The sequence below is a fragment of the Schistocerca serialis genome, chromosome 4 (genome assembly GCF_023864345.2).
Source record: "Schistocerca serialis cubense isolate TAMUIC-IGC-003099 chromosome 4, iqSchSeri2.2, whole genome shotgun sequence".
Taxonomy (NCBI): domain Eukaryota; kingdom Metazoa; phylum Arthropoda; class Insecta; order Orthoptera; family Acrididae; genus Schistocerca; species Schistocerca serialis.
Genome location: NC_064641.1, coordinates 625,737,731 through 625,752,042, shown reverse-complemented (window position 1 = coordinate 625,752,042; position 14,312 = coordinate 625,737,731). Strand labels below are relative to the sequence as shown.

Here is a 14,312-nt window from a genome sequence, read left to right as displayed (position 1 = left end):
ATGTAATGGAATTATCACATAGGCTCAGTCGTAGTTAAAGCAGGTAGCAGACTTTGGATATTGGGTAGGCTGTACTGGGTAAATGTAATAAATGTGCAAAGAGAATGCTTACAATTGGAGATTGATGCCAATTACCCATAAAAGCCTACTTACAAAGTTTCAAGAAACTAGTATTAAGTGAAGAATACAGTGATATTCTTCAGCCCTCTACATATTGGTCCTGTAGGGATTGTACAGAAAAGACGCACTGATAGATTTCAGCAGTTATTCTTCCTGCACTCCATGTGTGGCTGGAATTGTAAGAAATCCTATTGTGGTACCAAGCTACATAACCTCTGCCATGCACTTCACAGTGGTTTGCAAAAAATATACATAGATGCGGAAGTTAGTGAAGCATCAACTTTATCAACTTAACCCATGAAATGTGGCGATTCTCTCTCTCTCTCTCTCTCTCTCTCTCTCTCTCTCACACACACACACACACACACACACACACACACACAGGGGGGAGAACAATGTCTAGTACAACACTGTGGCATTCAAACTAACTTTCAAGTTTATTTTTTTAAGGTTACAGAAAAGGATGCAGAAATGTAATTAATATTGCAGAGTGTTCCAAGTATAAGTCAGCTATTTACACAGGTGGTTAAATCAACAGTATCAAACAAATGAATTTTCTAACATAGAATAACAATTCTTTGCAAATCAAAATTATTTAGCATAACAGGCACAGGTATGACAAATGTAACACTATTAAGCACTTATTATTCTAGCACATATTTTTCTAAAAATAAGAGTATATATGTGAAGCCCATTTGGAAGGTATCATGGACATCACTCCTCTCAGATGAAAAATTCAAATATAGCACATATTAAAATAAAGTGAAACAGTATTCATAATGTGAGAGGTAATTCTTTTGTTTAATCATACATTGCAGTTCACACAGGGACTACAAAAAATGAAGCACAGTGTTCTTTTGAAACAAATATCTCCACGTATGACAGTGTAAAACAAGAAAATGTAAGTACAAACAATCTCTCACAGGGAATGGCTCAGTCATCATCTGCCTCAAGGTTTATGTGATTTCCAAATTTAGCATAAAGGTAAGTTTTCAGTTCACTCATTTGGTTTTTTATATTACTGCATTTATCCTCCAAATCCTTTGTTTCTGATAATATCTTGTTTTTGGCTTCCTCCAACATTTTCTGGAAATCATTGTAATATAAATAAATTCAAATAATAATAATTCAAAAAGTATAAAATATAGCTTATATTATTCTAAGTACCTCTGTTTGTTCAATATCTTGATTGATGAAAACTTCACCCATAAAATACGGAACAAATTCTGTTTGGTCCATTAGCGTCAATTCATCACATGCCTCCTCCAAATTCTTCAGCTGGTTCTGTAACAAAAACGTAAATTCGCATGCTATTAACTTGACAGTACACAGAAATTTAATGAACAAATGAAACTTCACAGAATTTTACAGAAAAATATCTTTACCAAAAACATTCCCAATTTACAGCAGTATTCCAGAATGAGATTTTTACTCTGCAGCGGAGTGTGCACTGATATGAAACTTTCTGGCAGATTAAAACTGTGTGCCAGACTGAGACGAACTCGGGACCTTTGCCTTTCATAGGCCTACCGTTTTACAGCAGTATTGTTTATGTTTGCATTACTCAGTAATCTCTACATCATCTAGACGGAGAACTAACTCCACTGAACGACTCCAAATGTCCATTTCTTCACACACACACACACACACACACACACACACACACACACACACACACACTCTACAAATTTTACAATATCCTTGTGGTTCCATTCCAGCAAATGGTAACTGAAAATAGTGATTAACTTATTAATATTACATTGTTGAGGTATTTTTACTATGTATATCCTGCAGGAAACTGAATCAGTTGCAACAATACCTAACACCCATCATCTGTTACACTGAAAGCATCTCTGCTGTTAAAACACATACATTTAGTGCCAAAAAGTCCACCCTATCTCCTGAAAACTTAATATTTCTTGTACTGTTGCTAGTTATACATTGTCACATTTGTAATATGTGTGTCTGGTACAATGAGTGATAACATGCCGGAACTGGTACACAACGTATCACTTCAAACACAAAGTATCTAAAAACGTATTTTGCTTTAAGTGAGAAGCAGATGCCCTTTCATGTGTTACCATCAGCAACTTGTACATTCACTATTTTTATCATCAGCAGTGGCAGATCTAAGCAAAATATGCCAACTTTGTTCAAATGAGTCTGCACTGGTTGAGGCACTTCCATTTGGAAACTGCAAGTACTTAAAGATTTTTGGCTGATAAAACATTTAATTTATCAATTTTTACTACGTCTCACAGCACTGGTTTACATGACAATGGATTAAATGAGTACAGTGTGTGAAAAAGCAAAATACATTTAATGAGCCCCCCCCCCCCCCCCCCCCCCCCCCAACATCCAGATCACATTAGAGTTCAGAAATGATACAGCAGAAATTTTCGCTGGTGTTTTTTTTCTTCTTACACTAGTTTTGAGACGGTTGTTTTTGTTGTTCTCCAGGAACCTTCAGCATCCAATGTAATAGAGCCATATGCTGCAGAATCAAAAACTACTTTCTTTTGCATTCTAGTTTAACACTTTGGGGGGGGGGGGGGGGAGGGGGAGGGATCTTTGGCTGGCATTGTAATCGTCTACTCTTTAAAAAAAATCATAAAAATATACAAGAAGTACAAATAATACTGCATATGCACTTGATTCACGAATAACTTCAACAATGTCATTGTTTTAACTAGGCCTAAGCTAAATTTTACCATTAGAATTCAAAATGTTGCTTTTTTTAACTTCTTTACAGACACTATGCACTATAAAAAGGTTTGCACCATAATCTGGTTGGCTTCAAGAGATTTGCATGCACTGGAAGCTCTTAACTAGCATTATCACAACAAAGTACGTATGCTGTGGCCTGGTGCAACATCAGGTGGTCAAAAACCTCTAGGCCTCCAATGACTGAACTATGTGGAACATCAGGTTACTTATGTAATGGCATGCTTCACCCACCATCATACGAGTTCATCGTATATGAGTTTTGTATCACAAGACCGAGGAGAGATACAGAAGTTCAAATATGTGTGTGTGTGTGTGTGGGGGGGGGGGGGGGGGGGCAAGATTGCAGTGGCCCACAAGCCAGATAGATTTTACAACAATTACATATGACCAGGTCAATTTACAGAAATGTTAGTATTTGGTGGAAATGCAATGAAAGTACTTAAGATGATCACAATTCCGGTAAATCTATGAAATTTTCTGACAAGGATCTCTGGATGATAAAGTATTCTCCTGCCAGGCGTCTTGGTCAACAATGATTGGATAGAGGCTTGGCAAACCACATGTATTAACTTACTGTGACATGAACTTCCTTTTGGAGGAAACATGATTTCATGACAGATACATTCCACAGGAATTAAAAATTCCCAATTGAATGGATGTATCACTGGCAGCTACGAACACCTAATGAAACAAGAGCACTTCTGGTAAACCACAAAATCTATTCAGTTTCAAAACCATGTTGAAGCGAAATTTCATAGGAATTCTAACATTCTCAATGGGATGGGTGAATCAGTAGCAGGTATCAACACCAAATCAGACAGCACTTATGATAAACCATAGCATCTATCTAGTTTCAAACAGGATGCCTTCATGTTCATAGAAAGAGACCTTCAAGAATTACATCAGACGTGGATGAAAAGATTGTGTAGTAACACTCTGCTAGTAAATACCAGTACCTCTCATTGAGTCCAGTCAAAAGTGGACTAACCCAGCAAAGCCGAGCTACAAAATGTCCTTTCCAGTAATACAGAATGACTTGTAAAAAAAGAAAGTATATTGACTGTAAAGAGGTGCAAAAATAGTTGAGAAATCAGTCATGGAAATGAACAATTTGTGACATAAGATCCAGCCTTACATAACCAACTGAGAGTATAGTACACGAGCATACCACCTTGACATGTAAAGGCTAATCCACATGTAGCAAATGTATATGTCCAGCTCAGGGAAACAGTGGACCATATTCACAGACAGGAATGCGAGTTAAATTCTCAGGAAGGCATCCTGCATACCTTTACCTATAAGTGTGTTCTGCAATTACCAGAAAAATCATATGTAAGTGTTCCAAAGCTCTCTACACCAGTTCCAGAAATTGGTCACTGTTCCCCCATCCACTATGATGCAGAAAACGGTGTAGGGGAAACTAAATTAAATGACAAGAAACTATCAGTCCCACAAATCCACTGTGCACCACCGAATCCGATACTGAAGTTCGGTCTTTGTTGAGTGGAGATGTGTAAAATGTAAAGAAGAAAATACATCAGAAGTGGAACTGCTGTACTTCACAAATGTGAATGACTTTCAAAGCTTTAATGACTTTCAAAGGAGAGAATGATGAAACCATACACTCCTCTACAACAAACACAATGTTGGTTGAAATACCCTGCAATTAACTTCAAATGGAACAACCTCTGTGCTAACGTCTTTTTAAAGATTTTAAGTGGAACCAACATCAAACCAGTTGCTTCAAATTTAACAATAAAATACTTAAATGGATGCATCTCCATTAGTAACAATGTAATTGGATAATAACTGGTATTCCATGGAAACTGAAAGGCAACCCTGCCTCAAACGTTTTGATGTAACACCTATAAAAACTATTCCACACAATGGCATCCACCTTTTAGGTACAACACACAAATAAATGATAAAATTTTCACACAGGTCTTTAAGAGAGAACCCCGAAGCAATCCAAATCCATACTGAAGGCTCCAACAACAACGACACTTGTGTTGATAAGCAAATTCTATATGGTGTCCAAGTACCCCTTCTGACTTTGTACAATTGCAATTCATTTGTAAAAGAGTAGCTGAACTTCAAGTAATGTGATCGTCAATGCATGACCACACAAACAGATTTGAAAAAGAAAGGAATTACATTGATGTTTGTGAATGAATCATCCGAATGCGGCATGGACTAGCAAGTTCCAGCCTGTTGTGCTTTGTTGCACAATTTCCAAATGCCCTGTCTTGTTCGAGAGGGTTTTTTCTAATCAATGTGCAATATATCGCAGCACACACAGGCGGAATGTGGTTTTCTGGTCTGAGGAAAATCCCTAAATGCCAATTTATCCCTGCTTCCCAGATCAAACTGCTTTTGTGTTTCTTTAGTCAGGTGTTAATGCTTCTTTTTGTACTCCCTATATACACCTGACAGCATGTCCAATGGATTTTATATACTCCTTTGGGGCAAGCAGCAGGTATAATTCCCTTGCAGTATTCAAACATTTGCACGTCTTTCTTGTTAGTTTAAACCAGGTTGAAAACCTTTGATGATCCATAGGCCTGATTCACATATTTACTTAAGGTCACAGGCCACCTCGTCATGTGATAAGGACAACAGCATTCGAAGTGTATCAAGTCAAAACGATAGCGCAGTTTTGCGTATTTGTTTTTATTTTGAATATTTGTACACATTTGTGCATCTTTTTCTGTTAACCAGCTCACAATTAACTAACACCTTCATTTGCTCACTTCCTACGTCATTTCCCATATTTGTCCCAACACCATCCCTGCCACAATAGACCCCTGCCCTATCTTTATGCACCCTATCCTCATTCCTTCACAACCTTATCTTCTCTTCCATCCAATTCACCACCTGGTCTTCCTCAACTCAGTGTGCTGCCTTCCTGGATGTTTACCACCTCCTCTCTGCTCCATCTACATCACTGTCCATATTAAACCCACCAACCACACACAATACCTGCATTCCAACAGCTGCCATCCCTTCTGCACTAAAAAATCCCTCCCATACAGCTGGTCAACCACAGATGGCATATCTGCAGAGAGAGCTCCCTTGCCCAGTATGCTGGGCAAAGGCCTTCACAGACAGGACACGGAATGGAAATAATGAGTCACAGACAAGCACAACAAGAGACTACTAAACAAGTAGCTTTCAGCCAGAAGGCCTTCTGAACTACACACACACACACACACACACACACACACACACACAATCACTGCCTCAATATTTATGGTATTTCCAAATTGCTTGTATATCAATTGTATACAGTGCCACAAATTTTTTATTATATGCATCTTAAACGAAGGTTATTTGATCTCATATAATCAATGGACAATAACAATCTTGATAGCATGCAGAGCTGCATCAAACCAGTCTTCATACTGAAGATGACAAGAACAATATGTATCTAACTCCTTTCTATGCTAATGTTAACAAACTGAGGTCTTTGTGGACATTATTTTTGATCCTAGTGTTGCTTTTAACTATTTTTATGAATAGAGAAGTATTGGCAATGACTAACGACATTACTGGATATTTGTATTGTGGGGTAGTAGTCAAAATGTGCACGTTTTGAAAAGGTATTTGCAGGATGTTCTTGAATTAACACCAGTTATAATTCTTATAACACACTTCTGTATTCTGAAAATAGGCCAACTATCCTTGTAACTTAAATTTTACGTTCCCAATATATTATTGAAATTACTGAAACTGTTGAATAACTAAGAACTGTATAGCCCATCTGGGTGTAAAAAACCGCGGCGCGCCCAGCTCCAATTTTGGAACAAGAGCAAGCAAATCATTGCTCCTCTATAACTACTCGAAGCAAAGTTTCATGACTGGGTCAAACTACTACAAACCTCATAAACAAAAGCAGATATTGTTTTGTCTGGATTCGGCAGTGGGTGATAAGTGAAATGATAAACTTGTTAAGCTGGAGAGAACTGCATCCACATAACTTCTAATATCAATTTTTGATGAAAAGCGTAAAAATTTGTAACTTTCTCAGTGTAATATAATCAACCATAGGAACTGTGTAGGATCGGTTCTTGGGTGACTGTAACATTAAGTATACATTTTCTAAAACCCAAAGATTGGTACAGGAAAGTGTGCGTCATTTACATGGAGCTTGAGGGAAAATTATCTAAATTATTTTTAGCATAATACTGTATGAATGCTATATGACCCACCTGCTTTGATTTTAGTTCATCCTTATAATCTTCGAGCCTTGCATTATGTCTTGCAAATTCATTTATCTTTTGCTGGTCGTCATACGAGATGTGAACGTCTGAATCCTAGAACGAAGGTAATATATGGAACTGTTATTAAACTGTTTCATGTCACACTACTAAATACGACATTGAACTTACTTAAGAAAGGACAAACAGTAAAAAGAAAGTATTTTGTCATCTATCAAACGCACGTACCGGCTGAAAAGTAGCCGAATTCGAGCTTGCCATTTCCCACGATTAATACGGACTTCAATTAAATCGTAAACACTACCACTACCGCCTCAACCACGGATTATGTGCCACAGAACAAAGATGTTCATAAAGAGAAGATGTCATATTTCCCCTTCGCACCAGAAAGAACCAAAGCCTTATTAGGCAACGGAAATATCGTTTTACCTGGGTTCTTCAATGGGTGATACTGAGATGGGCCATATTTATTAGTTTATGACAGACTTCTTTAGTTAAAGACAAACTTCTTTAAATTCGAATCAATTTATTAATGGTATCTCAAATCATTTACTACTGTCGCACTTGCAGGTTTTCGATGTTTATCTTATCTTTGATACCGTAGAATAGTGTCTTGAATGTTTGTATACAGTTTGTATTTATGTCACATCATCAGTATTAAACTGTTGATAAAAATTGTACCATTGGTTTGGAGTTGGCCTTGACAGTTCGTGAAAACGTTGATAATAATTTTAGACATTTAGGAAGTGATAGAAATGTTTCTCGGAATTCGAAGATGATGACATTTAAGGTTAATATGTGTTGCTGCGATACTTAGTGCGTTCTAAATGTGATAAAATTGGAATCGGCAGTCGCAGAGCAGTTTAAAAAGAAAACTATGTGCAAAATAAAATATGCATAGCTGATAAATGGGCCGTTCATGGCCGGAATTAAGTGGTAAGACAGTTTAAGGTACGCAGATATCTCAAAAAATCTTCATTTTGTTTCGAGAAAATATTTTCTGATGTGATTAAAATTTTGTTCAAGGTATGCTGGGTATCCGTTAAATCAAAAATCCTGCATGACTAAACCGGTACCCCTTTGCAGTTTAACAAATCTTCAACTACGGTTTCTGTGTCCCACAGATCTTGATGAGGTTTGTATTATGCATATGTACATACATTTGTTTAGTGACAGTCTGGTGTTGAGTGTGTACCCAGGCACAAGTGTTGCCCCTCGAATGATTTATTTTTAATGTCACACAATGTAAAGTCCTGGATGAAATATCATATTTTTGTTACCTGGTGATGAATATAAACCAAAAAACTAACACTGAAAAAGTTATACTGTAATTTTGCTTTTTTTGTATTGCTTTGAATAATACCACATGGATAAGCATCAAATCGTATTTCTTGCAGCTTTTGTTGAAGTCTAGAACTAAGAAAACAATTTGACACAGTTAATAACTAATAATAAAATAATTGTGATCTATGTTCCAATAATATAACCACATAGGAAGGTAATAGTGTATTAAGGAATGATTGTTGTATAGTTTCAGCCTCTATAACAGTGCATATTATTGTTAACAATGCCACTCCATTTGAGGTTTCTCTTGTTTCATATGCATTATTCTGAAAAAGAATGTCCTGAGAGAGACACAACATGTTTTACTAAAAAGTTTCCATCAGTGGCAGTATGAAACATATGTTTCATGTTCCTGTAATTTGCTGATGATGCTTAGTAATAATATTCGCACAAAGTTGACACTCAGCTCGGTGACTGATGGGAGCGACTGTAAACGGTAAATGCCTTTACAGTCGCTCCCTTCAGCCACAGCGCTGAGTGTCGACTTTGTTTGCATGTGTAGTATACATTATTTATACTTTAGGTTAATTCACAGTAAACACTATTTTTTTTCAAGTGAGATGAACAGCATATTGCCAACCATTCATAAAATACTGTAATATATTTCTGTGAGCAGTGACTGTATTAGGTGTCTCTCTAAGGTAAAATATTTGGAACTCATTATATGAAAGTTTCACATATAAGATTATTTACCCAATCTTGTTCGTTCCAGTTAAAAGTCAGAAATAAAAACTAATAATATTTGTGACAGAAGGAAAACACCCCCTTTCCGAATGAAATGGAAACCGTTCTGTTGGACAAGCAAATTTAAACTCAAAGATTCAGTCTCCATATTTTATTTTATTTTATTTTATTTTTTTAAAAAAAGAATGCTTTGCATAAACTATACATGTGTTGATAAATCCAGATTTTTTTTTCCTGCAACTTAATTTATATTTTTATGCTTTTGTCCTTTTTTTATTGAGCAGAGTAATGTTTGGGTTCCAGACAAACTATCTGCTTTTTGTGTATTTGATATGTTTAATCCAGTAGAGTAGTTTCTGAATATTACTTTACACTAACTGACGCAAATGGCTCCTCATGTCATTCATAGTATATTACAATTTTCTAAATTTGTATTTATTTTTGTGTAGGCCTATATTTATAGGCCTAAAGAAAAGGCTCGCCAGAATGCTAGTGTCACTTTTATTGGTATCTGTCACCACATTCCTTCAGTAGATATTCTGCCATCAGCAACCATATTTTTAAACATATTTTTTCCTGTATTGCACCAAAACTTCTACATACCAGTTTGCACTAATATTGTATCAAGAAAATGAATAGGCTATGTTTATTAAGTATATAAGGAAAATTCACTTGAGAAAACTATAAAATTACAAAGAGACGTAGTAGCTGGCTAGTACTTTCCTTCAGTATACCAAAGTCCAGTACTGCCAGTAGACACACATCAAAGTGGAAAAACTATTCTTATGTATCAGAACTATTGGTTCCTTCCTTAGGCAGCAAAGAGGAATAGGCTGGGAACATAAAAGGGCAGGTAACTCAGATCCCAGAATGAGAGGAACTCTGTTGTGAGAACAGGCAGACAAGCGAAAACAAAGTCTCTATATGTCCATTGCTTGCCTGGGTTCGATTCCCGGCGGGGTCAGGGATTTTCTCTGCCTCGTGATGACTGGGTGTTGTGTGCTGTCCTTAGGTTAGTTAGGTTTAAGTAGTTCTAAGTTCTAGGGGACTGATGACCATAGATGTTAAGTCCTATAGTGCTCAGAGCCATTTGTCCATTGCTTCACAGGTGGTTTTAAGACCTCGGCTGTCAGTACAGAATGTCAAATCAAACAACTTTCAGCCATCTCAATTTCCAAATTATCATTTTATTGGACTACCAGTTTCAGCAATATATTACATCATATTCAGGCCTCCAGACCGACGTGTAGGAAGATTCCCATCTCTGTTCCAGTCAAAATAGGGGCCAGCATTAAATGACTGTTATCCAGAGTTTCTACTTGAGGCAGTGATCACTTCAAACATCTCGTGCCAAGTCAGTGGTTTGCTAATATGACATTCAGCAAAAACAGAGTTTCAGTTCACCGATGGTATAACAACAGAGCAAGGAATAAAGGAACAGAACTGAGAAGTGAAATGAGTAGTTCATTTAAAAACTGAAAAGATGATTTGGGAAGCAATGGGAGAGGGAAATGAAGATATAAAAGAAGTAAAGAAAGTAACTGAATAAAGAAATAAAATATGTAATAATAATAGGAGGAGTTATGAGATTGTATGTTAACAGAGGTTATGTCAAGGACATGTTAGAGACCAAGTTATTATCTCTGAGGTTCAGTGAGCCTAGTATTGGCTGCAGGAACCAAATAGCCCATGTAACATTGTAAGCACTCAAGTCCCTGTAATAGTGTTGCAGAGCATGCCCAGTGACGGCATACTGAATGTCCCTAAAATGGACAATTCTTTGTTCACTCTGCACTCAATCAGTTTAGTAGTGATCTTTCCTATTTAAAATACTGTGCAGTGAACACATGTAAATTAGTAAACAACATGCATAGGTTCACATGTTCTGCCTTTCATATTGCACAATGTACCAGTGGTAATGCTGGAGAAAGTGGTCATGGATGGTGGGTGCATGGGACAGGTTTTACAATGTGAGAGACTGTAGGATAGAACCCTTCGGGTTGGGTAGTGGACTGGAATGTCATATGGTTAAAATGTATGTTACAGAGGTTAGGAGTGTGGCTGAAGGCTATAGTGGGTGGCTTGGAGAGGATATTTCAGTGAGAGGATCTCATTTTGAAGCCTGATTAGAGAAAATCGTAGCCTTGGTTGAGTAATATGTCGAAGCATTTGAGTTGTGGATAGTTCTGGAGACACTTAAAAGTTATTTGGAACTGAGACTTTATTAATCAGAGAATTTTAGAGAAAGATACTGCCAGGAGATTTGTATGTGGGTAAGATCTGTGAGGAGATTTTGGGAGATTAAAATCTGTATAAAGTATTTAGTGTAGGTGATGAGGAGGGACTCATTGGGGAAGCAGATGTGTTTGTCACGGACTTCTGGACTGTGGGGAAGGGAGCATTTCTTGTGAAGGGATGGTATCTGTCAAAGAGCAGTTGGTGTTGTTTATTTGTAGGCGATACATGAGATGAGATATTAACACCAAGTACAGGCTAAAGTGCGCATATGGTGTCAGCCGTTCTTCCACTGCATGTTACTGTTGGCAGCTTGTTTGTGTTGGCTACAGCTAATGGGGTGATAGCATATAGTAGCTAATGAGAATTGCTGAATCTAATGACTTGTTTTGGCAGAAGATATGAATGGACTATATTTGTTTTTGACATGGATAGGTTGAAGTTAGATATAGTGGGAATTAGTGAAGTTCGGTGGCAGGAGGAACAAGACTTCTGGTGAGGTGACTACAGGGTTATAAACACAAAATCAAATAGGGATAATGCAGGAGTAGGTTTAATAATGAATAGGAAAATAGGAATGCGGGTAAGCTACTACAAACAGCATAGTGAACGCATTATTGTGGCCAAGATAGATACGAAGCCCACACCTACTACAGTAGTACAAGTTTATATGCCAACTAGCTCTGCAGATGACGAAGAAATTGAAGAAATGTATGATGAATAAAAGAAATTATTCAGATTGTGAAGGGAGACGAAAATTTAATAGTCATGGGTGACTGGAATTCGAGTGTAGGAAAAGGGAGAGAAGGAAACATAGTAGGTGAATATGGATTGGGGCTAAGAAATGAAAGAGGAAGCCGCCTGGTAGAATTTTGCACAGAGCACAACATAATCATAACTAACACTTGGTTTAAGAATCATGAAAGAAGGTTGTATACATGGAAGAACCCTGGAGATACTAAAAGGTATCAGATAGATTATATAATGGTAAGACAGAGATTTAGGAACCAGGTTTTAAATTGTAAGACATTTCCAGGGCAGATGTGGACTCTGACCACAATCTATTGGCTATGACCTGTAGATTAAAACTGAAGAAACTGCAAAAAGGTGGGAATTTAAGGAGATGGGACCTGGATAAACTGAAAGAACCAGAGGTTGTACAGAGTTTCAGGGAGAGCATTAGGGAACAATTGACAGGAATGGGGGAAAGAAATACAGTAGAAGAAGAATGGGTAGCTTTGAGGGATGAAGTAGCGAAGGCAGCAGAGGATCAAGTAGGTAAAAAGACGAGGACGAGTAGAAATCGTTGGGTAACAGAACAAATATTGAATTTAATTGATGAAAGGAGAAAATATAAAGATGCAGTAAATGAAGCAGGCAAAAAGGAATACAAACGTCTCAAAAATGAGATCGACAGGAAGTGCAAAATGGCTAAGCAGGGATGGCTAGAGGACAAATGTAAGGATGTAGAGGCCTATCTCACTAGGGGTAAGATAGATACTGCCTACAGGAAAATTAAAGAGACCTTTGGAGATAAGAGAACGACTTGTATGAATATCAAGAGCTCAGATGGAAACCCAGTTCTAAGCAAAGAAGGGAAAGCAGAAAGGTGGAAGGAGTATATAGAGGGTCTATACAAGGGCGATGTACTTGAGGACAATATTATGGAAATGGAAGAGGATGTAGATGAAGATGAAATGGGAGATATGATACTGCGTGAAGAGTTTGACAGCACTGAAAGACCTGAGTCGAAACAAGGCCCCCGGAGTAGACAACATTCCATTGGAACTACTGACGGCCTTGGGAGAGCCAGTCCTGACGAAACTCTACCATCTGGTGAGCAAGATGTATGAAACAGGTGAAATACCCTCAGACTTCAAGAAGAATATAATAATTGCAATCCCAAAGAAGGCAGGTGTTGACACATGTGAAAATTACCGAACTATCAGTTTAATAAGTCACAGCTGCAAAATACCAACACGAATTCTTTACAGATGAATGGAAAAACTAGTAGAAGCCAACCTCGGGGAAGATCAGTTTGGATTCCGTAGAAACACTGGAACACGTGAGGCAATACTGATCTTACGACTTATCTTAGAAGAAAGATTAAGAAAAGGCAAACCTACGTTTCTAGCATTTGTAGACTTAGAGAAAGCTTTTGACAATGTTGACTGGAATACTGTCTTTCAAATTCTAAAGGTGGCAGGGGTAAAATACAGGGAGCGAAAGGCTATTTACAATTTATACAGAAACCAGATGGCAGTTATAAGAGTCGAGGGACATGAAAGGGAAGCAGTGGTTGGGAAGGGAGTAAGACAGGGTTGTAGCCTCTCCCTGATGTTGTTCAATCTGTATATTGAGCAAGCAGTAAAGGAAGCAAAAGATAAATTCGGAGTAGGTATTAAAATTCATGGAGAAGAAATAAAAACTTTGAGGTTCGCCGATGACATTGTAATTCTGTCAGAGACAGCAAAGGACTTGGAAGAGCAGTTGAATGGAATGGACAGTGTCTTGAAAGGAGGATATAAGATGAACATCAACAAAAGCAAAACAAGGATAATGGAATGTAGTCGAATTAAGTCGGGCGATGCTGAGGGAATTAGATTAGGAAATGAGGCACTTAAAGTAGTAAAGGAGTTTTGCTGTTTGGGGAGCGAAATAACTGATGATGGTCGAAGTAGAGAGGATATAAAATGTAGGCTGGCAATGGCAAGGAAAGCGTTTCTGAAGAAGAGAAATTTGTTAACATCCAGTATTGATTTAAGTGTCAGGAAGTCATTTCTGAAAGTATTTGTATGGAGTGTAGCCATGTATGGAAGTGAAACATGGACGATAAATAGTTTGGACAAGAAGAGAATAGAAGCTTTCGAAATGTGGTGCTACAGAAGAATGCTGAAGATTAGATGGGTAGATCACATAACTAATGAGGAAGTATTGAATAGGATTGGGGAGAAGAGAAATTTGTGGCACAACTTGACCAGAAGA

General features: G+C 37.5%; 2 protein-coding genes across 3 annotated transcripts in view; one reads left to right on the top strand and one right to left on the bottom strand.

The window, feature by feature from the left end:
• Positions 1 to 538: 538 nt before the first annotated feature.
• LOC126475443 (probable prefoldin subunit 4) lies at positions 539 to 7,449 on the bottom strand. The gene is made up of 4 exons (XM_050103306.1): positions 7,293 to 7,449; positions 7,056 to 7,160; positions 1,288 to 1,404; positions 539 to 1,206 (listed from the first exon to the last, which is right to left on the bottom strand). Exons 1-4 carry the CDS (start codon positions 7,323 to 7,325, stop codon positions 1,054 to 1,056), a joined length of 408 nt encoding a protein of 135 aa, XP_049959263.1. The 5' UTR covers positions 7,326 to 7,449; the 3' UTR covers positions 539 to 1,053.
• Positions 7,450 to 7,593: 144 nt separating this feature from the next.
• The window catches only part of LOC126475442 (N-alpha-acetyltransferase 60), a 123,840-nt gene continuing 117,121 nt past the window's right edge, over positions 7,594 to 14,312 (top strand). Inside the window, exons 1-2 of one of the 2 annotated variants that reach the window (XM_050103305.1) lie at positions 7,594 to 8,015; positions 8,091 to 8,199. In XM_050103305.1, coding sequence (XP_049959262.1) covers positions 8,125 to 8,199 — 75 coding nt within the window. In that variant the 5' untranslated portion in view covers positions 7,594 to 8,015; positions 8,091 to 8,124. The remainder of the gene's footprint in view (positions 8,016 to 8,090; positions 8,200 to 14,312) is intronic. The other variant, XM_050103304.1, reaches the window with a different exon arrangement.

What these genes read in the sequence shown, in the direction of transcription:
- LOC126475443 (XM_050103306.1), bottom strand. Translation starts at nt 7,325, where the DNA reads ATGGCAAGCTCGAATTCGGCTACTTTTCAGCCG. An exon ending in ATGAACTAAAATCAAAGCAG is followed by an intron (nt 1,405 to 7,055) that starts GTGGGTCATATA and finishes TTTTTGTTACAG; the next exon opens with AACCAGCTGAAGAATTTGGA. An exon ending in AAGATATTGAACAAACAGAG is followed by an intron (nt 1,207 to 1,287) that starts GTACTTAGAATA and finishes AATGATTTCCAG; the next exon opens with AAAATGTTGGAGGAAGCCAA.